At 44.9% G+C, this 23,480-nt stretch overlaps 1 protein-coding gene across 1 annotated transcript in view; it reads right to left on the bottom strand.

The window, feature by feature from the left end:
* Positions 1-23,480, bottom strand: part of FER1L6 (fer-1 like family member 6) — a 66,601-nt gene that overhangs the window by 29,347 nt on the left and 13,774 nt on the right. The window contains exons 7-21 of the mRNA XM_007661346.3: positions 22,775-22,853; positions 21,491-21,647; positions 21,179-21,365; positions 19,622-19,814; positions 18,161-18,495; positions 14,304-14,412; positions 12,128-12,311; positions 9,941-10,061; positions 9,075-9,175; positions 6,177-6,261; positions 4,508-4,624; positions 3,852-4,004; positions 2,357-2,525; positions 1,299-1,423; positions 309-443 (exon numbers count right to left, since the gene is read on the bottom strand). Coding sequence (XP_007659536.2) covers positions 309-443; positions 1,299-1,423; positions 2,357-2,525; positions 3,852-4,004; positions 4,508-4,624; positions 6,177-6,261; positions 9,075-9,175; positions 9,941-10,061; positions 12,128-12,311; positions 14,304-14,412; positions 18,161-18,495; positions 19,622-19,814; positions 21,179-21,365; positions 21,491-21,647; positions 22,775-22,853 — 2,250 coding nt within the window. The remainder of the gene's footprint in view (positions 1-308; positions 444-1,298; positions 1,424-2,356; positions 2,526-3,851; positions 4,005-4,507; positions 4,625-6,176; positions 6,262-9,074; positions 9,176-9,940; positions 10,062-12,127; positions 12,312-14,303; positions 14,413-18,160; positions 18,496-19,621; positions 19,815-21,178; positions 21,366-21,490; positions 21,648-22,774; positions 22,854-23,480) is intronic.

Here is a 23,480-nt window from a genome sequence, read left to right as displayed (position 1 = left end):
GATTGAATTGGGGGAGTGGGGGCTGTATCAATTGGTTTCCAGGGAGGAGGTAAGGAGGAAGAGAACACACCACTTCACCTCTCAGTACCCCTAGATTCTCTCATCCCAGTCTGATAAGACTCTGAAACTTCCGGGCAGGGCGAAAAACACCTTGAATTGGGTTTTTCTGGCCCGTGAGGTCTTCAGGGCCTGCTTGCTGCCCTCAAGTCTCATCTTGTTTCACCCCCACCTTCCCAAAGACTCATTCTCTTTCCACCCTACACAAGCAGGGAGCACTATCCCTGGGAAGGAAGGAGATCGGTCTTTACCACAGCATCGGAGTCATAAAGCTCCACCACCACCAAGGGGGGGATATCAGCAATGTCCTTCTGATCCCCGTGAAGCACGATGTTGTTGAAAAGAAGCATCTGGTTCCAGGTAGGGGAAAGCGTCTGAGAGATAATCTAGCAAGGCAAAGAAAGAAAACAGAAATGACATCCAAGTCTGCTTCGGTGACCTTATCCCAGCATGGCTTAGTGGGTAGAGCAAGGTCCTGGGAGTCAAAAGGACCTGGGTTCTAATTCTGGCTCTGCCACATGTCTGCTGTGTGGCCTTGGGCAGGTCACTTCCCTTCTCTGGGCCTCAGTTCCCCCATCTGTAAAATGGGGATCAAGACTGTGAGTCCTATGTGGGACTGTGTCCAATCTACTTAACTTGTAACTACCCCAGCACTTAGAACAATGTCTGGCACATAGTAAGCACTTAACAAATACCATTATTATTATTATTAATAAAGGGAGGAGGCTGAGGTGGAAACAACAAAGCAGGTAGGAAAAGCCAACTCCTGAAATTGGCTAATGTCAACAGCCCTGTAGTAGCCACTTTAGAGAGTGACTGATGTTGAGCATGCTGATGAGTATGGAGTCTCCCTTCAAAAAGTGAAGAGGAGAGTCTTGACACTTAGCAAGATTTTAGGACTGATAACCCACACAAAGAAACTGATCCCCAAGAATCTCTTTAACTTCCACTCCCTTCCCCAACCCCATTTTTCTTTTGCCCCTTTCTCCTCCCCTTCTTCTCTCCATCATTTCTGCACTCACGTTTACCCCTCATCATTAAAATGAAAAAGGAAGTGGCATCATTTTGCCACTAAAATGCTTAAGGTATGAAAATATTTATTTTGAGGTATTTCCACCAAAGGAAGGAATGGATTTTTCCTCCCGCCCAAACTGCAATAAAATGTACCTCCCGGGTTACAAGCATAAATCAACAGTAACACAAATGATTTTCCTGCAGGACAGACGGCCTCTCCCTTTTACCTTTGTGGTCTGGCAGTGAGAGAGAAATGTGACTTTGGCAAAGGGATCGGAGAGTCCATTGCTGTCGGCGGCAATGAGTCCCCGGGCCTGGTACATGTGAGCTCTTAACTGGAAGTGATGCTGGTCTGCAGACAAAAATCAAGCGACAAAGGGAGCAGTTACTGGCAAACCGATCGGAGGCCGGAGAGTGAGCGTGACAGAGAGACAGGAGAAACAGAGAGACAAGAGATACAGAGAAAGACAGAGTGGGGAGAGGGAGAGACAGCTAAAAGAGAGGGGAGGGGGAAGGCAGAAGAGACACAAAAAGGGATGGGGAGACAGAGAAGAGACAACGAGAGACACAGAGAGGTTTCAACCAGAAAAGCCAACAATTAGCAGTCAGAAAGCATTGCCATCTGGGGAATGAGAGTGAAAATAAAGCAGGCAGTTGTTACACTTGGATTTTAATAACTGTTCGATCCTCAAGGTAGTAGGAACACAAAGAACCCAAAGAAATGACTTTGGCATAAAGCAATGCCTGCCAGATAGTTGTCTATTTCATTCTTAAAGATATCCAGGGATAAAGGAAGAGGAAAAAGTCATTAGCATTAGCATGTTTGGAAGGATTGGGTGAAAACTCTCAGTTTCTTATTCAAGGTGGGATTTTACTAATACGGAAGCAATTTGGGAAACAATCAAGAGGAACACATGGGACGCCAGTATTTTTCTATTTCAATCCCAGCCTTATTGGAAACATAAACCAGCATCTCTTTAGCCCCATACCTCAGGGCCAGGTTTATTATTCAATTTTATTTCTTGTTTGATTCAGTGCTCAACAGCATGAACATTTTTCACTTTTCATTAAATTTCTTCGCAATGGAAAGTGGAAGGGTGATTTCCCTGGAAAGGAAACAAAATTCCCTTCTTTCCCATTGACCTCTATCCAGTCAGGAATTTTGATTCGGGCATTTGCCGATAGTTCAAGCATGTCTTCTTCATCGGTTTGAGGAAAACACTAGGCATTTAAAGGTTGTTGCAACTGCTATTTCTTAGGCCTATTAAGGCTAGCAGACTCTTACCTTGGTAAACCAGTTTGAAGGAAGGGTTTTCGGAGGTACCAGTCTGTTCGGTCTCATATCCATCCGGTAAATTTTCCAAAATGGCACTGGAATATTTGGTGGGCCCCAGCCACAAGTACACATCCACCTTGGCTTGCACGGACCAGCCTGGCGGATGCTTACCTGGAGGCTATGGAGTCACAGTATCCAAGACCACAACATTAGAAAGGCTTCCCCTCTGGCTGTTTCGACAGGGAATGGAAACCCACCCCACTAGAGACAGGGGTTCTAATCCTGGCTCTGTTACTCGCCTGCTGTAGGACCCTGGGAAAGTCACTTCACTTCTTTGTGCCTCAGTTTCCACATCTGTAAAATGGGGGTTAAATAATAATGACGGTATTTTGTTAAGCGCTTACTATGTGCCAAGCGCTGTTCTAAGTGCTGAGGTAGATAAAGGTAATCAGGTTGTCCCACGTGGGGCTCACAGTCTTAATTCCCATTTTATAGATGAGGTAACTGAGGCACAGAGAAGTTAGGTGACTTGCCCACAGTCACACAGCTGACAAGTGGTGGAGCCGGGATTAGAAACCATGACCTTCATGCACTAAGCCATGCACTTCTCAATGGTTAAATACCCATTCTCTCTTCCTTTTAGAATATGAGCCCCAAGTGGGACAAGGAAAGTATCTGGTCTGATTGTATTGCATCTACCCCAAAGCTTAGTACAATGCTTGGCACCGAGTAGATGTATAACAAAAACCAGAATTGATATTAGGAACAGTCGGCTAAAATGCTGGAGCATTTAGGGTCCAGGCTGGCATAAGGTGGTAAGCAAGAGAGGCAGGGGTCTCAGGGCTCATATTCAGGAGGGAAGTAGAGTGGCCTAGTGTACAGAGCGTGAGTCTGGGAGTCAGAAGGACCTGGGTTCTAATCCCAATCCGCCACTTTTTTGCTGTGTGAACTTGGTCGAGTCGCTTCACTTCTCTAGGCCTCAGTTACCTCATCTGGAGATTAAGGTTGTGAACCCCATGGGAGACCGGGACTGTGTCCAACGCAATTACCTTGCATCCACCCCAGAGCTTAGAACAGTGCCTGCAACATAATAAACACTGAACAAATACCATCATTATTAGGAGGCGGTGGCAGGTGAAAATTTGAAAGCATCTGGCCTCTTTCTGCCCTGGATTGACTGACTGAAGTATGATACTAATATACATATCCATAATTTATTTATATTAACCTCTGTCTCCCCCTCTAGAATGTAAGCTCACCGTGGGCTGGGAATACGTCTATGAACTCTGTTATAGTGTATTCTCCCAAGCACTTAGTACAGAGCTCTGCACACAGCGAGGGCTCAGTAGATACAGCTGATTGATATCATTACGCTGCACCACAGATCTGACACGCCGCGTACACCCTCACGGCATCTGGAGTGGTCCCAAGGTTGGCAGGGAACAATTCTCTTCCTGCCATGGCCGAAGCCAGCCTTGACCAAAGGCCACCGGCACCGACTTACCTTCAGGAAGTGGGTTTTAATCTTCGCGCAGTCCTTCCCTCTCTGCTCCCTGATGGGGGAGTACAGCAGGTCTTTGGATGGAATCCGCACATAGGCCACACGCTTGTTGTTGCTCAGCATCCAGATGAACACATCGGGAACCGTGTGCTGTGGCTGGACACGCGCGGAGAAAATTACTAGAAAGCTCAACCTCTCGCCGCACCTCCCGCTTACATCCGATCCTCGCTCCCGCTGATCCACTGGTTGGGAATTCTGGCCTCCACCCCCACTCTGACGACCCCAGCCTTCTTCAAATGCAAAACCCACGTGAAACTCCCCCCTCCCACGCTGAGCTATCCCGATGAATTCCCGGCATCCTAAATCACATCAGCCACCTCTAGCTTTTACAGATCTATTTCTACTCATCTTCAGCATTTGGATGGTACTTCAATTATTTATTCTGATTACTCTGTAAAAGCTTTTATGTCTGTTTCTCCCCTTCTTCACCTCCTTTGGAGTGGAAACTCCTGGTGGGCAGGGAATGTGTCACTTGCTTATTTGGTATTTCCCAAGTGGTTAGTACAGTACAATTGCCCTTGGTGGGCACTCAGTAAGTACTGTTTCTAAGAAATTTATACAAAATTTTTCTTATATGAGTTTTCTTAAGAATAAGTTACCTCGTCAACTAAGAACCGGATTTTCTCCACATAGTTTTGGGCTTCGCCAATCATTTCATTTACTGCCAACTTCTTTTGTTGTTGAATAAATCCCTTTGCCTCATTAGACATTGCCTCCTGAAACAGGAACAGTTCTTGGTAAATGTGGACAGCCATTTGTACAAGCTATATGAAACCGATTTCTAAGTGTCTAAGAAGTGTCTGTTTTTACAGAACCTTTCTTCTGGGGGCAATGAACATATATTGAGTTTGATTCCCTCAGAGTTTATTTTTCCTTGGAGTGTGGTAGCCCAGAGTTTTTGCCAGTAATGCTTTTAGAATTGGGATTTTGTGCTCCCCATTTCAGAGGGACCTGAGTGTCAGAGATGACCGCAAAAGGTAGTGGAGGACGAAGATGAGGGAGAAGAAGTAGAGGAGGGGAGGATAACAGTGAGGATGACAACAACAAGGAGGAAGGAAGAGTGGATGCCTTAATTTGTCCAAATCCAGAGATTCTTCTTTGAAGATTTTAGAGTCTAAAAATCCTCAAAAAAAAAATGAAATCCAAGTAAGTGGGCCTAGCCATAGGCTAAGAAACCAAATAAACACTTTAAGGCTACAGAATAATTAATCTAGACTCTTTAAATTCCCTCATGGTCCCATAGAGTTCTTGTAGCTTCTAATAATGTCGACCTACTACCAGGGAGTAAGTTAAGGCCCCAGGGATGCTGACTCAGTTAATCCTTTCAACTGCCCAGGAATCCTAGAAGATAAGGAATGGGTAGAGGTGTTCCCACCTACTACAGATGAGAAAGCTGAGGCCTACAAAGTTTAAATGATTCATTTCATATGTACCCCAAATCCACCCCCTTTCTGATGCTGCTATACTTCCCAGCCTCTGCTCAGGCCTACAGTTCTGAACTGTATAGTACTTTCTGTTTTTGCAACTTTACAGTTTGGGAAAGAGTAAAATAACAATGAGAAATAATTCTGCTAGTGGTAGACATAGCAATAAATACTGGACTATCTGTAAAAATGTCACGGTACATTCAAAACCATGTACCCCTTAAACCTATAGAATCGATGGTTAGTAACACAATTTTCTCAAAAACAAAGGTCTTCAAAAAAAGTCCCCACGTTCTCTGAATTGTGTCTATTTCATACATGTTTATTATTTGAATATCCCTTGTTGCCTAGTAGACTTTACATTCCTTGAGGAGAGGAACTATATCCATTTTTTTTACTGGGTTCTCAAAGAGAACCAACTCCTACAATGTAGAAGCAGCTTAGCCTGGTAAATAGAGCACGGGCCTGGGAGTCAGAAGGACCTGGGTTCTAAATCTGGCTCTGCCACTTGTCCGCTGTGTGACTTTGGGCAAGTCACTTAACTTCTTAGGGTCTCATTAACTTCATCTGTAAAAATGGGGATTAAGCCTATGAGCCCCTTGGGGGACATGGCCTGAGGCCAACGCATATCTGCCCCAGCCTTTAGTATGGAGCCCGGCATATATATAGTAAGTGCTTAACAAATACCGTAGGAAAAAAATACTGAACTCTCCCAAGCAGTTAGTACAGTGCTCTGCGCTCAGTAAGCGCTTAATAATGACTGATTAATAGGTGGCAAGAGAGAATGTCAGGGGAGGACTGTGCTTTTTGTTCTGCCCCTAGGCCCCATTCCTTATTCTTGTACCATTTCTTGCCAGTACAGGGTGAGTCTTTTCTTGTCCAAAGTGGTTCCTTTCTTGGGGGTTTTTTCCGCTTCAGAGACAAAGACTCTGTGAACAGAGAGGAGTAATTATGGTCCTTTGTAAGTGATAATCAATGGCCATGATTTTAGAGGTTTACATTTTTTTCCCCTCTCATCCAAACTGCTACTATACTGATCCAAGCATTTATCCTATCCCACCTAGATTATTGCATCAGCCCCCTTACCAACCTTTTTGCTTACAGTCTCTCTCCACTCCAGTTCATATTTCACTCTGCTGGCTGGATCCCTTTTTTTTTAAAAAAAAAATTCAGTCCATATTTTCCCACTCCTTAAGAACTTCTAGGGGTTGCCCATCCACCTCTACATCAAAGAGTAATTCCTTACTACTGGTTTTAAAATTGCAATCACTTTGCCCCCTCCTATCTTACCTCACTTATTTCCTACTACAGCCCAGCCCACTCACTCTGCTCCTCTAAATGCCAACCTATTTACTGAACTTCAATCTCATCTAGCTCACTGCTGACCCCTCACCCGCATCCTGCCTCTGGCCTGGAACTCCCTCCCCTTTCACTTCTGACAGACGATCACTCTCACCACCTTCAAAGCCTTATTAAAATCACATCTCCTCCAAGAGGCCTTCCCTGACCACCTCCTCATTTCCCCGACTCCCTCTTCTGTTCTGAGTCACCCCAACTTGGATTTCTACCCTTTATTCTCTCCACCCTCAGCCCCACAGCACTTATGTACACATCTGTAATTTCTTTTAGCGTCTGTCCCCCTCCTCTAGTCTGTAAGTTCCTTATGGGCAGGGAACACATGTTATGTTGTACTCTCCCAAATGCTTAGTACAGTGCTCTGCACATACTAAATACAACTGACTGATTCAGACTTCTAAACATTTGGCCGAACCAAGAGGTTCAATGAGAAAACTGCTACAGCACTTTTCGAAAGAAGCCAAAATACTGCTCAAGCAGAAAATTAACCGTTGTTGATGAGTCCTTCATTTTGTTTTTTTTTTTTTTCTATTTCACAGCTTGTTTTTAGCTAGGGTGATGGGGCACATCTAAAGCTGCCATTCCGATTCGAAGATGAAAATACCGATGACAGGATTTTTATCGGCACGGGTACTCATGCAGCTGATAAAACTCACGCAAAACCAAAACCCTGCTCTTTACTATTTGCTACACACTGCTAAACTTGCAGTCCCCCGAGGCTTGGCTCTGATTTCGTTTCATTCATCTGTCAGATATGAAAGGGGAGAGAGTTCCAGGCCAGCAGCAGTGTGGCTTAGTGGAAAGAGCACGGGTTTGGGATCAGAAACCATGGGTTCTAATCCCAGCTCTGCCTCTTGTCAGCTGTGTGACTTTGGGCAAGTCACTTAACATCTCTGTGCCTCAGTTACCTCACTTGGAAAATGGGGATTAATACTGTGAACCCCACGAGGGACAACCTGATTACCTTGTATCTCCCCGAGTGCTTAGAACAGTGCTTGGAACATAGTAAGCGCTTAACAAATACCATTATTAGTATTATTTTTTCCCCCACTCAGTGTTGTGATTTTCCTAAAGACCCTGCCCCCAATCGACACCCCATTTCTAGATGCTGCACCCAAGGATGCTGGGTCTTCTGCAGCTCTTTTCCACTTAACTATGGTTAAGACTTTTATGAGGCTTGTTCCTGTCCCCCAGGATGGCGGGGATCTAACCTTACCATGGAGGAGAATGTCTCAGTTCTTATTTCAGTCTCTGCAGCTATGGATAGGATCTCAGTATCAGTGGTGTCAAATTGGAAAGCACACCCACATACTTACCTCGTTCTCTTAAAACACAAGGATCCATAAAACCTCGGATTAAGGGAAATATGGATCGTGATGCTCAGCTGTGTCCAACGCTATGCACCCAAACACTCAAGTACACGAGCTGTTCCTCCTAAAGGGATGCAGCTTGGCCTAGTGGATAGAGCACGGGCCAGGGAGTCAAAAGGACCTGGGTTCTAATCCCAGCTCTGACACTGGTCTACTGTGTAATTTTGGGCAAGTCACTTAACATCTCTATGACTCAGTTACCTCATCTGTAAAATGGGGATTAAGGCCGTGAAGCCCATGTGGGACAGGGACTCTGTCCAACCTGATTAACTTGCATCTACCCCAGCGCTTAGAACAGCACTTGACACATAGTAAGCACTTTTCAAATACTGTTATTATTATTATTGTTCTAAAACCATGGCGACCTGTATCCAATCAGGCTTGCATTGTTGGGTGATCGTACCCTAATTCCCTAACAGCGATCTAGCCGAAACATGTAGTGAGAATATGTGTTCTGGGGGAACCACGTATGGTGCATACTTTGGAACGTAGACCAGTCAATGCAGCATGCAGCACCGTGAATGGTTACAGTGATCTTTCATAACAACTATGACACTAGGTCAAAGATTCTGATATTAATAATTACGGCCCAGGCTCATCGGTTCCATGGGATAAAGAGGACTCCTCACCCATGTGAGGGAATGAAACAAGAGGACTCAGAGAACATCAGAATGGTATTTTAGATGTGCTCTTTTATTTGATATGCTCTGTAGATTAATGCATCTACAGAAGAGAATTTGGGACTAATTTTAGAGCCAGGAAATTTCAAAGGGCAGCAGCCAACAAAAGGGCCCGAAATGAATTCCTAAGTAAAATTAAGGTGAAATAAAAATGATTTAGTGTAGTATAATCTGAATATTATAAAGGTCCTATTAATCCACAATGGTTCCGTGTGGTAACCCCAACAAAGTATTTTTCCTAAAACCTTAGGAATTTGCATAATTAGAGCCAATATGCTGTAGTAGCCTGAACATTGCCTTCTTAAGATTAAATCAACCATTTGTCTCTTGGGTTACCTGCTTCGATTGATGAAATCACTGATAGCAGCCTTTACTTTCTTTTCCGATGCCGCCTGCGAAATTTTGATCAGTTCTTTTCCTTCTTCTATACTTTCTTCCTGAAAACAGAACGGGGAGAAATACAGTCAGCCCCAGATGAGGCCCGGAAAAGTTAAATGATTTGCCCGACTTCACACAGCAGGAAAGTGGCAGAATCAGGATCAGAAGCTGGGTCACGTCCTCCGGCGGTCCTGGAACGCCCTCCCTCCTCACTTCCGCCAAACCGATTCTCTTTCCCTCTTCAAAACCCTACTTAAAAATCACCTCCTCCAAGAGGCATTCCCAGACTGAGCTCCTCTTCCCCCTCTACTCCCTCTGCCATCCCCCCTTTACCTCTCCGCAGCTAAAGCCTCATTTTCCCCTTTTCCCTCTGCTCCTCCACCTCTCCCTTCCCATCCCCACAGCACCGTACTCGTCCGCTCAACTGTATATATTTTCGTTACCCTATTTATTTTGTTAATGAATTGTACATCGCCTTGATTCTATTTAGTTGCCATTGTTTTTACGAGATGTTCTACCCCTTGACGCTGTTTATTGCCATTGTTCTCGTCTGTCCGTCTCCCCCGATTAGACCGTAAGCCCGTCAAACGGCAGGGACTGTCTCTATCTGTTGCCGACTTGTTCATCCCAAGCGCTTAGTACAGTGCTCTGCACATAGTAAGCGCTCAATAAATACTACTGAATGAAAAGCTAGGACCCCCGACTCTCAGGCCTGCACTCCTTCCACTAGACCATGATTCCCCAGTGCTGCGTTCTCCCTCTCCCCTGCCTCTCTGCCTCCCACATTCATGTTTGAAAAAACACAGCCAAGCAGAGGCCCGTACCAGCTGGTCTGCCATTTTCTCAAGCATATTGGACCAGTGGAGCCTGAAGATCTGATCTTCCCAGGAGCTCGTCACGTAGACACACGGCTTCTTTGCCTCAAATGGCAAATAGTTGTAGTTCCTGGGGAAACACATGCCATGGCTTAGTTAGTTTGGACCACCCACATTACCCAAAGAATTTCTCTGGCTTATTCATGGTTGGCTAAGTGCGCTAGGCCAAATTCTCACCTCTAATGCCTTCTAGATTTTAAGCTCCTTGTTGTCAGGGAGTTGTCACCAACTCTTTTGTACTGTTCTCTCCCAAACACTTAGTACAGTGCTCCGAACACAGCAAGTGTGCAATAACTACCACTAACTGTTTGATAAGACATACTTAATCACCCAGAGATTCCTGACTCACTCAATGGTATTTATCGAGTGCTCATGTGCAGAGCTCTGTAAAAAGCACTTAGGAGAGCACAGTACAACAGAATTAGCAGATACGTTCCTTGCTGTAAACGAACTTACAGGCTGGACTCCTAAAGCAGGTGAGTTGTTGAGCCATTTATTGAACTGTCAAAATAAATGGATGCTCAATGAAGTCTCTAAGTGCGCTTTGGCAGCACAGGAAGATGACTTGGTCAAAAACTCAAACCATTTCAACTTCAGAAGGCTTGATCTTGGTTCAGCCTAGAAACTGATAGGTTCAAATGGAAGAGGAGCTACCAGTTTCCTATAGCCCTTAGGGGGCTTATTTATAACCATTCTCAGCATTTGTCGTGTACATATGGAGATTCAGTTAGTGCATTTCGATTCCACTCTTTGGAAGTATCTTCCTCCCCTCTTAGAATGTAAGCTTCTCGTAATAATAATTGTGGTATTTCTTAAGTGCTTAGTAGGTTCCAGGCAATGTACTAAGCACTGGGGTGGATACAGACAAATTGGGTTGAACGCAGTCCCTTTCCCTCATGAGCACTTACTGGATGCAAGACACAGTACTAAGCAATTGAGAAAGTACAAGAGAAATACGAGACACATTTGCTACCTACAAGGAGGAGCAGCATGCCTAGCGGATAGAGCACGGAGTCAGAGGACCCGGGATCTAATCCCGGCTCTGCCACTGACCTTGGGCAAGTCCCTTCACTTCTCTATGCCTCAGTTCCCTCATTCTGCTAAATGGAGATTCAATACCTGTTCTCTCTTCTACTTAGACTGTGAGCCCTGTGTGAGACCTGATTAACTTGTATCTACCCCAGCGTCTAATGCTTGGCACATAGTAAGTGCTTAGTACATTTATTATTAACTATTAATCATTATTCTTAGACCCTAAAATGTGAAGTCCAAAAGATTCCCTGAAGGCACTTGCAGGCTTAATATATTGACTACCTAAGTAAAGTTACTTAGTAAAGTTCAAGGGCAGTTACGGAGTTTCCTTGCTCTGAGAAGTCTTTTTTTTAACATGCTTCACTGATTCATAAACAAAGCTTTCTAGTTTGTTTACCAAAACAAAATTTACAAATGTAGGCAACTGAGGTGTAGTTCATTACTTTTTATGAGTACTTAGGTCCTTCTGACTTCCAGGTCCTTCTGACTTTCTGGCCTGTACGCTACCCACTAGGCAATGCTGCTTACAATATAACAGAGTTTCTAGACACATTCCGTGCCCACAACAAGCTTAGAGTCCAGAGGGGGATACAGACATGAATATGAATAAATAACAGATATGTACATAAGGGCCATGGGGCTGAAGGGGCGGTGGAGAAAGTGGACAAATCCAAGTATAAAGAATAATGTCCCGGAATGTGCCTTGAGATAATAAGGTGTTTGTGAATAGGCAGTAACAGTTTGAAACTGCTCTGCACCCCGAGGTAAGCATCCACTGCCGAGAATGCAGATTGTTCCTTTCAGAGCATAATAATAATGATAACAACATATTATGATGTTACTTATTAAGCACTTACTATGTGCCAAGCACTGTTCTTAGTGCTGGGGTAGATACAAGTTAATCAGGTTGGACACAGTCCCTTCCTGTCCCACATGGAGCTCACACTCTTAATATCAGATGAGGTAACTGAGGCTAGAGAAGTGAAGCGACTTGCCGAAGGTCACGCAGCAGACAAGTGGCAGATCCGGATTAGAACCCAGATCCTCTTGACTCCCAAGCCCCAGGCTCTATCCACTAAGCCCTGCTGCTTCCCCTACACCTACCTGTTCCCGTCCGTCACCGACGGTTTCTCCGGTTGCGTGGTGGAGACCTGTGGCAAGGCCGTGTGGTGAGCCGATTCTCCCTGGCCCTCATGAAGCAGCGGGGTTCTCTCCTCGTCAATGCTATCGGCCGACTTTTTCCTAGTTCCATGGTGGGAACCCCCATCAGTGATGTTGCCGAAGTTGCCTTCAGAAAGAAAATAGATCGTTAGAGACTTGAGAGGCAGAGGCTAAAGAGAGGATGCCAGGCAGTGAACCAAGCCCTTGGGTAGTGAAGAAGTGGCTCCCTGGTGGTGAACTGTGCCCTTGGGCAGTGGAGACAGTGCACCTGGATAAAAAGGACTCAATTCTCCAACCTCTACCCATGAAACAGTAAAACTCAAGGCACTGAATGGTTCCTAACAAATACGATCATACAAGATAGTTAGGTTGGGCATAGTCCCTGCCCAACATGGAGCTCATGGTCAGAATAGGATTTAATCCCCCATTTTTTAGATGAGGGAATGGAGGTAGAGAGACCAGTGACAGATTTGAGATTAGAACCCAGGTCCTCATTTTTGTTATTATTATCCTAAGGTCAGCATGTTCACAGCGTTGCACTGTTCAGACAACGGCATTTCAAATAGTGGTAGACACGACCGTTTAAACCTGAAGATTTAAAAAAAATTTTTTTTATGGTATTTGTTAAGCGCTTACTATATGTACTAGGCACTGGGATAGAAAAGAGTTTTCTGTTCTAATCCCGGCTTCATCACTTGTCTGCTGTATGAAGTTGGGCAAGTCATTTATCTTCTCTATGACTCAGTTACCTCATCTGTAAAGCTGTGAGCCCTACATGGGACTTGGACTGTGTCCAACCTATTTTGTATCTACCCCAGTGCTTAGTACAGTTCCTGGCATATAGTAAGCACTTAAATACCTCAGCTATTTTTTATCATTATTATCTGCTTCTACCATAGAGGAACAAAGTCATAGTTAAGGGTTTACTTCTAATTTTGTTAATGGCTTCCAGGTATTGATTTTTGCCCTGCAAGATAACTATAAGGAATCATCGAATTGTACATTCCAAGCACTTAGTACAGTGCTCTGCACATAGTAAGCGCTCAATAAATACTATTGAATGAATGAATCATCTCCTCAGCTCAGGCTGTCTCATCTCACAATGCTAATTCCATACAGAAACATGCATTGCTCAAAGGGGTGAAGGAAAAAAAAAGTCAGCATCCTTTGATGTGCATCCTCATCACCTCCTTCTTCCCTATGGGACAGGGACTGTGTCTCATCTGATTGGATTATATCTACTCCAGCGCTTAGCATAGCGCTTGGCATATAGTAAGTGTTCTCACACCCCACTTATTGTTAACCACCACCTGCTTAGAACGGAACCGTACACCCTGAGGACAATCAATACATGTTTGCTAATCAAAAAAAGCTATTTGAGCTGAGAGAGAATATACAATTCTCTCAAGAGGAGAATCCAAGAGTGAATTAAAGCAGAGTCATTTTGGCTGGGTAAAATAAGAATCAGTGGCTTTTCTCAAATATCTGAAGGATCTTTACAAATTCAGCTAAATCCATCTGCACACATTTGGTTTTCTACAGACCCTTTCAGGCCTCTGATAATATACCACTCTAAGTCCAAATCCTGGGAAGTAGCATGGCCTAGTGGAAAGAGCACGGGCCTGGGAGTCTGTTATATTGTACTCTCCCAAGCGCTTAGTACAGTGCTCTGCACACAGTAAATGCTCAATAAATACGATTTACTGACTGAGTCAGAGGACCTGGGTTCTAATCTCAAATCTGTCCCTGGTCTCTGTACCTCCATTCCCTCATCTAAAAAATGGGGGATTATATCCTATTCTGACTGTAAACTCCATGTTGGGCAGGGACTATGCCCCCACCTAATTATCTTGTATCCACTCCTGGGCTTAGGGCAGTGCTTGGCACATTGCAAGTGCTTAACAAATACTATAATTAGTTTCCATAATGAATTAACCCTGAAGTTTGTATAAAGTGAAGACAAAACTACCAAACATGGTTTGGAGCCAGGGAGCAAATTTTCAGGGTCTTTCCTTTTCTCTGAGCAATTACTTGGTCTTGTTAATTGCAACAACACATATCAATAATTCCCACTGTAGAAAAGAGTTTTCTTTTCACTCAGATGTTCTGCTAGACTTACCCACAGAAACCTCAAAACTAATTGGCTTGTCGCCAATCTTCCTGTCAATCATAGTGGCTTCAAAAAATGCTCCAAAGAGAAGAAAGTCTTCATATTTTTCTGGTATAATCTATGGAGACAAACAATAATACACTGAATTGGGTCATTTTCTAAACCCAGACAGTAAGCCCGGGATGTCTGCCTGACAGAAATTTACAGGAAACCAAGTCACTATTTCAGTTTCAAATGGCACGATACTCTCCATGACTCAGAAATAAATCAGGCAAATTGCCAGACCAAATCAAACTGTTCTGCTGTTCCATTTCAGAATACAATTACAGCTGAAAGAGGGCTTCAATGGGGGTCTCCAACAGGCAACATGTGCTCAGAAAGCTAAAAGTCATCCATTCCCACCCAGCCTGGGTGGCTCTTAATCCAATTAGAGGAGGGGAAGAGAAGTGAGAAGCAAGGAAGTAGGGAAGGAAATAAGAAAGAAAGTGGTTGGGGGTGGGGGGAGAAAAGAGGGTAAGGGAGGGAAAGGGGGAGGAAAGAGGAAATAAATTGATGGAATTAGTGGGGAGAAAAGGGAGAGAAGGAAGAGAGGTGGATTGGGAAGAGAGAGAGAGAGAGGAGAAGAAGGGGGAGGGAGAAATGGTAGAAAGAAGGAAGAAGTGGAAGAAAAGGAAAAGGGGAGAGAGAGGGAGCAGGAGGTAAGAAGTAGGGGAGGGAGAGGGAGTGGAATGGGCTAGTTGTCCCAAATTCATTGCCTGCAGAACAGATTAAGGAGGTCAAGGGCCTCCTCCAGACCCTGGAGTTTTTCCTGGCTTTTCCCTCTTCAGAGATCTTCGGCCTGGGCCTGGGGTTCTCACCAGGAGGCTGCGCTGCTCTGAAGTCGAGAAAAACAGGCAGCGGAGATGGAAACCCATCAGGCCACAGTAGCCCATTGAGGATGTTTTGAGAGGCCGCACGTGGCCCTAGGGCAGCACTGTCCCCGGACCATGCCAGCTGCCCACTGGGGTGTTCATCTCACCAGCCACAGAGAAGGACAAGGACCTGGGTTGGAGGGAAAATGGTGGCAGCAGAGCCTAGCTGGAGCACTCGACATATCCAAAGCCCCATCCATCCCAAGACAAAGGGACAGGAGAGGTAGGAAGCCTGAGAAGAATCATCAAGAGAACACGCTAGAGCCTCAGGGTGTCAGGTGCTCTAAGTACACACTGGTGGAGTTTGATTTTTCAGTAGATCATCCTCTGGCCTTAGGAAACAAGGAAGAAAGAATAATCCTAGTGGCTCTCCAAGGACCAGGGCCAGAAAAATCTATCCCAGTTTAGGGAGCAGAACAGCCACGTTACAAAGCACTGCACCGAAGAGATAAAGAGCTCCACGGCCGGAGAGAAAATTAATTCCCGGTTTATAGTTCCAGTTATCACATACCACAGGGAATTGTGCTGAGGTTGACCGTAGGGTTGGGGACATGTTTATTCATAAAGGAAATTAAGTAGCTCTGGTCAGAATGGTCCTGCTGCTTGCTCCCTGACACTTTCTGCCTGCTCTCCCCCTTGGTCTGTGTGGAGATTATAGGCATGAGAGATCCCCGTAATGCAAAAGTTCTGAGCAGAAAAGAGGACTCCCATCTTTTTGGGTGAGTTCATTGTCCAGACATCCAATCTGATGCTGGACGGTCCAGTTTTTCAGCTGGTCTGCTCCCTGCCTGGAATGGGTAAGGCACCAGGTGGTCGCTTGTCAGCTGTGTGACTGGGCAAGTCATTTAACTTCTCTGTGCCTCAGTTACCTCATCTGTAAAATGGGGAAGAAGACTGTGAGCCCCTTTGTTGGACAACCTGATTATCTTACATCTACCCCAGTGCTTAGAACAGTGCTTGGCACAGTGCTTAACAAATACTAACAAATACCAACATTATTTTATGTTTAGCATGTTTAGCATTATTTTATGTTTAGCATGTTAGTAATAATAGTTTCAGTGCCCAGAATCTCTCTGCCACGGCTCCTGCTGCCAAGTTCTGCAGCTTGCCAGTAAGGCAAAACAGGTGGGAAGAGATCAGCACACTTCCAACCCCACCGGAGAAACTCTCCTAGGTTTGGAAAAACTCAGTGGTCTTCTGCAAAATTGAGTTGATGCCATCATGCTACACTGCCTAATACATATAACAACATATGTATCTCAATTTCTGGTATTTTCAAGTGTTTAGACCATCTTAATTGTGAACCTTCAGCATTTTCTTCTTTCAGCCATGGAGCCAAGGAACAATCATGTAACTAGCACATGTTTTCTGAGGGGGAAAAAAATCCCTTCAAACAGTAAGAAGATGCTTTTATTGATCCGTAGTCATCCTCCAGCTAGCCAGTGGGGGTGACCATGAACATTCAACTGCTTTCAATTACCTGTTTACCTCTGATTCCTTTAAGTCAAAACCTGAGGGTGATATTTGCCCTCTTGGCCTCTTACAGTCTGAAGGGAATGCTGAGGACAGCTTGCGAATTATTCTCACATGGTAGAAGGGGCAGTGTACTGTGCTAGCATCCTAATTGTCGTATTAAGCACCTTAACAAATACCATGTGCCAGGCACTGTAGTAAAGGCTGGGATGTGTGTCCAAGCAAATCGTGTTGGACACAGTCCCTGGCCCACATGGAGCTCAGAGCCTAAATCTCCATATAAGAGATGAGGTGAATGAGTCACAGATAAATGAGGTGACTTCCCCAAGGTCACCCAGCAGGCAAATGACAGAGCCAATCCATCTGACTCCCAGGCCCGTGCTTTATCCACTAATAATAATGGTGGTATTTGTTAAGCGCTTATGTGCAGAGCACTGTTCTAAGCACTGGGGGAGATACAGGGTAATCAGGTCGTCCCTCGTGAGGCTCACAATTAATCCCCATATTACAGACGAGGTAACTGAGGCATAGAGAGGTTAAGTGACTTTCCCACAGTCACACAGCTGACAATAGGCCATGCTGCTGAAGAAGTAATTGCTATCTCAGCAGAGAGGATGAGTCCCCAAAGAAGGGAATTCTCCTAGAATGCTTTCGGAGTAGGTCCTGCTAGGCTCATAGTAACCTCCTGGATTTTGCTGTTGGGATACCAGGTATTCTGGAGAATTGCTGGTGCCAACTGGGTAACTTGAATCCCAAGCCATACTCCTTCATCCCCAGACTGCTTTAGCCTGACCGACTGAATGTGCCAGAAATTTATGATCTTGGAAAAAATGTTGACAAGTGTCTTGTAGCAGCATGAAACTAAGCATGTGCCCTAGTGTCTAGGATTTAAAAGAAATTGGAGGGGCCCTAATGAAAATTGGGCAGCAGTACTAACTGAAATGTTTTCTCTGCTGCTTCCCTGGATTTTTATTTCTTTGGGAAGCTTTATCTGAGGGGCAATTCTAAAGGCATTTGAAGCAGCGGAGCCTAGTAGAAGGAATACAGGTTTGGGAGTCAGAGGACCTGGGTTCTAATCCCAGATCCACCACTTGTCTGCTGTGTGGACAGATCACCTGGCTTCTGTGTTTCAGTTACCTCATCTCTAAAATGGGGATTAAGAATGCGAGCCCCATCTGGGACAGGAAATGTGTCCAACCTGATTAGCTAGTATCTACCCCAGCGCTTAGTACAGTGCCTGGCACACAGTAAACTCTTAACAAATACCACAATAGTAATAGTAGTGGTGCTTTGTGACAAATGTTCTAATGCTGGCATGGAGAACTTTAGGAGAGTGTGATCTTTCAGAAGGCTGTGGGGGAAGGCCAAGGAGGATTTTGCAGGCTGGAGAGAATTTTTCAGGCCTGCTGATTTTGGGAAAGGATTTGCCTCACTTGACTCTTCATCTCCCATTAGAGAATTCTAACACGGATACCAACGAACCTCTGGAGGCACGTCGAAAGGCTCAACTTCGGCTTCAGTAGAGTTGGTCTTGTCAGAAGTGGGGTGAGATTTACCCTCTTCGTCCTTCACCGATCCTCGGGACGACTTTGGGTCCTTGTCTTTGGAGGGTTGCTTGGTGTTCTTCAGAACCTTGGAAAAAGTAGATCCTTGCGATCCCCCCGACAGGATCTCCACGGCAATCTCTAGGAGAAGCCGGCCCCGGAAAGAGACCCCTTCCCCAAAACCTTCATTCAGCTCCTGGTTGTCCGCTAGACTGTGGTTCCTGGGAGAGCCATACAGATTGATCCAAGCTGGCCCAAAAGTAGGAAGAAACCCTACAGAGAACATAGATTTCATTATACTTATCAATTATAATGATTTTGATTAAGGGCTTACCATGTGCTAAGCACTGGGGTAGATACAATACAATCAGGTTTGTCAAAGTCCCTGTTTCAAATGGGGCTCACATCCATTTCATAGATGAGGAAATTGAGGTCCAGAGAAGTAGAGTGACTTGCCCAAGGTTCCACAGCAGGCAAGTAGTGGAGTCAGGATTAGAACCCAGGTCTCCTGACTCCCAATGCTGTGTTCTTTTCTTTAGGCCATGCTACCCTGTTGCTATTCTTCATGGCTTCTAAGCCCCCACTGTGGTTGTAAAGACATTTTCATAGTACAAAAGAAAAAAAAATTGAGGTCAAACACCATGAGAATCAGCATGGCCTAGTGTCACCTTGGGCAAGGCACTTAACTTCTCTGTGCCTCAGTTTCCTCATCTGTGCAGTGGGGAGTCAGTATCTTTGTTCAGTCTCATTAACTTATATCTACCCCAGCATTTAGAACAGTGCTTGACACGTAGTAAGCACTTAAATACTATTCAAAAAAAAACCCCCAAACATTGGAAAATAAGGGATTACTATGGACCCTTCTCTCTAGTTTGTCTCTGAATTAGTTGAGAAGTTGGGGGAGAGGCTGTCTTATCCTCCCCCATTTCTCCTCTAGTTGACTCCCTGAAAGCCTAGGGCCTGAGGTAGCAGCCATCCTAGAAAGGAAGTGACAGTATAATGCACCAGAGAAAGAAATTCCCATCTCCCAACCTGAACTAAGAACTGGGCTAGATTTAGGGGGGTTTTCCAGCCAAGCCAAGGAAAGAAGAAGAAACTGACTTGTCGATATGCCGTCTGTGCCAGATGGGTCGTTAATATTTAATGAGCACCTACTAGATCCACAGCACCAAACCAATATTTGGGAAGAGTTCAGTAAAAGATTTGCCCTCTCTCCCACCCGCCGCTTTTGAGGAGCTTCCAGTTACTCTGAGTCTCCACAAATGAAATTCTTCTAGAAGTCCAGATGTCTTGAATGTCAATACTGTATCGATTTGTTTCCTATTTTCACATTCTTTATACTGCGAAACACCAATATCAGCTAGGTTTTTATCTGGGAACTAAAACCATTTGCATTTACCTTTGTCTCCATCTTGCTCGTTGGAAATTTTCCTCAAGTCGACAAAATGTGTGGCCAGAGCCACATTGTTCATGCTGCCTTCATCCCACACCTGGATTTTAACTCTTTGAAATAAAGGGGGGAACATCTCTTTGAAGATGATCTGTTCATGCCAGATGGGATCTGCACAATTTTTCTGCACTGTGGTTCGACCCTAGGACAAGAGAAGAGCGGACAGGAGCCCGACATTGACTACGAATCTCTCAACTAACTCAAAAAGCCTTTGCAATTCAGCCAAAAAGAGTAATAGCAGCAGTTTTCCTTTAGAAATTGTAATTATGGTGTTTATTAAGCGCTTATTTTGTGTCAGGTACTCTATTAAGTGCTAGGGTAGATACAGTTAATCAGATCAGATACAATCCCTGTATGATTTCGCTCTATTGCTCTTGGGGGCAAATGGGCAAATAACTGTAACAAAGTACTTTGGCTTTGGAAGCAAACATAAGCACATCAGGCAGTCACTTAGATCTCTGACAGCATATATATATATATATATACTTAAATTATATAGTATAATTTATTCATATTAATGTCTGTTTTCCCCCTCTAGACTGTAAGCTCGTTAATGGGTAGGAAATGTGATTGCTAATTCTCTTGTACTGTATTCTCCCAAGCGGTTAGTAGTCTGCTTATAGTAAACACTCACTAAATACTATTGATTGACAGATTCGGGGTTTTGGAGATTGAGGATTGTCTAATTACTTTGAATTAAGGTTAGCTTGTCTCTTCCTGAGGACCAGGAACATAAAAGATAGATGTCTGGGTTGCGGCATTATAGGAAGCAGTACGTCTTGGTATAAAAGGGCTTATCTTCACAGCAGATGTTTGCTGATCTAATTCATATCTAATTTAATTGTGTTGCTGGTTGGCCTGTGATAGTGGCCACTCATCGAACCTCTATTTCCCAGTTTTTGTCTTCTGCAAAGTGGATTTCTGCTTCAGTGGTCAGCTGTAAAGGAGTTTAAAGTCCAAGTGTCTCCATACACTACAAGCTCCTGGAGGGCCAAGGGATCGTGTCTACCATGTCTATGTATTTGCTCTCCCAAGTGCTTAGTACAGTGTTCTGCATACAGTAAGTGCTCAGTAAACACCGTGGATTGATAAGCAGAAAATATGGCCATGCTATTTTTGAAGATACATATTTTTGTGTGTACTTATTCTTTATGGTATAGCTGAATTATGCATACATATATTATCCTACAGACTACTCAGAGATCAAAATAGGGCATCTTTCCTTGAATTAATATATTGGACTTCTGGTTTAAAGCTTATTTACTCCCAACAAGCTTCTGGTCAAGAACAGAAGACTTCTTATTTTTAGCATTAATATGGTTCCTTGTCAATCAGTCAATGTTTGGTTTTTTTATCGAGCAATCGAGTTCCAGGCACTGTACTAAATGCTTGGGAGAGCATAAAAGTAGTAAGGTATGCATTCACTGCCCTTAATGCTCTTCCCATCTAGTGCCTTTGCAAAACTCCTGGTCCTGGCCTGTTCCAGAGAGTTTGCTTCCTGCTTACCGTCTGACCCGCAAACATGACCTCCACAAACGGATCCACGAGGTCTTTGTCATCTCCCACAAACGCTTTGGTGACATTGGCCATGATACTGGAGTTCATCTTGGGCAGCTCTTCAGCCCTGTAGATTCTCACGTAGAATCTGGCCCAAGGCCTCTCTAACGGAAATCCCTTTGGGATCAGAAGGTTTCTACAAGAAAGGAGAAGACAAACCCCTTTCAAAGAGCCTCCATTTTGGAAAGACACAGGTGAAAGGAAGAAAGGAGAGAACAAAATGGCTTTCACTTGGTCTGAGAAATAGCCACCAAATCTCACTTTTCTATGTATTCATCGGCATCTGATGTTTTCTGACTGGTAGATACTGTGTCTCCTCTCCCAGCAACGTTGATGTCACACTTCAGATAGCCTTTGACTCCCGTTCTAATGTCATTGGGGTCGGTGAGAAGGGCCCATTTGTCACAGAACTGATGACCTGGAAAACATAGACGTTGGGAATCCAGAGGCTGGATGTAGGAGAATTCTGCTCCAGAGGGTGGCAGCTGCATCCAACTGGATGATTCTAGGGGAGAAACTCACAACTCAACCAGGCCCAGACAATCTTATCGTCTCCAACCGATGGGAGGATCCTTCCTCCCTTTGTAAACCAGGGGTGTATCAGAGTTGGCAAGAACCATGTGAGAAGCAGTGTGGCCTAGAACATGGGCCTGGAAGTCAGAAGGACCCTGCTTCTAATCCCGGCTCTGCCACTTGTCTGCCGGGGGACCTTGGGCAAGTCACTTAACTTCTGTGCTTCACTTACCTCATCTGTAAAAGGGAGATTAAAACTGCGAGCCCAGTGTAGGACGGAGGCTGTGTCCAACCTGACTAAGCATGTATCTACCCCAACACTTAGAACAGTGCCTGGCACACAGTAAGCATTTCACAAATGCCAATTTTTTTTTGGAAAAGAAAGAGCCAAGCATAGGGGCGCTTTTTATGGTCAAGAGAAAGGATTTAATGGCCAGCAAAGGGACAGCTTAATCCTCTCTCCTGGCTCTGAAGAAACCTGGACTAGAGGAAAGAGCACAGACCTAGGAGTCAGAGGACCTGGGTTCCAATTCCAGCTTTGCAATTTGCCTGCTTTGTGACTCTTGGCCGGATTTTTAACTGTTATGTGCTTCAGTTTCCCCCTCTGAAAATGGGGATCCAATATCTGTTCTCCCTTCTATTTAGAATTTGACCCACATGTGGGGCAGGGACTGTGTCCAACCTGATTATTTTGTATCTCCCCCAGTGCTCGGCACATAGTAAGTACTCAAATACCATAATTATTATTTTTCTGTACCAGGGGTTGTGTTTTCTCTTCAGCAGGAGGAAGCCCCAACTGTGCCATTTCAGCAAGGAACTACAGGATCCCCAAGGGCCTCTTACTTGCAAGTCTTTTGACCCCTTGTTTGATCGTCCCTCTGCCCTCACCGATCTTCACCTCTGCCACAAACTTTCTGGCCACCACCCAGGAACACACAAGAGTGTCCAGCTGGTCCTTAGACATGCCTGCCCACACTAGCACAGACACCCACAAACGCACCTATAAGAAACTAAAGAGAAAAAGCAAACCACCTGGCTGGCTGTAAACTGTTCCCAAGTCCACTTTGAAGGAGCCAATCATCAGGCTTCCGATGAGCTTGTGGTGCATGACCTGTGCAGGGAGGAAGTTAAGAGAGTTGGTCATCTGGACCATCCAATTAAGGGAAGGAGAGTCCTGAGGACAGCATGCCAAAGTCTGGAGTAGACAGATGAAACCTGCCCAGCCTGCCTGAGCTGGTCCACTTTCCTCTGGAGTCACGGTGGTGCCTGCCACCCGCAGCATGGGGTGATGAGACCACCAGTCCCACTCCCACCCACCTGGGGATGGGAGTGGTTGCCAGAAGCAGCAGCTGCAAGGTGTCCCCACTTGTCTCCCTTTCTCCCCAGTTCTTCGCCTTCCTTCTCCTCAGTCTCTTCGTTCCTCCCCCCAGCTCTTTCCCACCACCTCTCCCATTCTCAGACTGTGAACCCCAGGGGGGACAGGGACAGGGTCCAACCTGATTATCCTGTACCTACCCCAGGGTTTAGTGCAATGCTTGGCACATAAGTGCATAAGGGTATCACAATTATTTCCCCTTCACTCTTTTCCTTTCCCCTGCTTCTCTCTCTCCCCTCATTCCTCCCTGTCCTTCTTTCTTCTTTCTTTCTCTCCCCTCTATCCACTCTTCAACTTTCATGTGCCCCCCGACCCCTCTCCCTTTACAAGGGACAGGTATCTGGCAGATGGCTGACCGCAACC

The sequence above is a fragment of the Ornithorhynchus anatinus genome, chromosome 4, assembly GCF_004115215.2.
Source record: "Ornithorhynchus anatinus isolate Pmale09 chromosome 4, mOrnAna1.pri.v4, whole genome shotgun sequence".
Classification (NCBI taxonomy): domain Eukaryota; kingdom Metazoa; phylum Chordata; class Mammalia; order Monotremata; family Ornithorhynchidae; genus Ornithorhynchus; species Ornithorhynchus anatinus.
The sequence above is the reverse complement of the archived record's forward strand: the minus strand, read 5'-3'. Positions and strand labels throughout refer to the sequence as shown.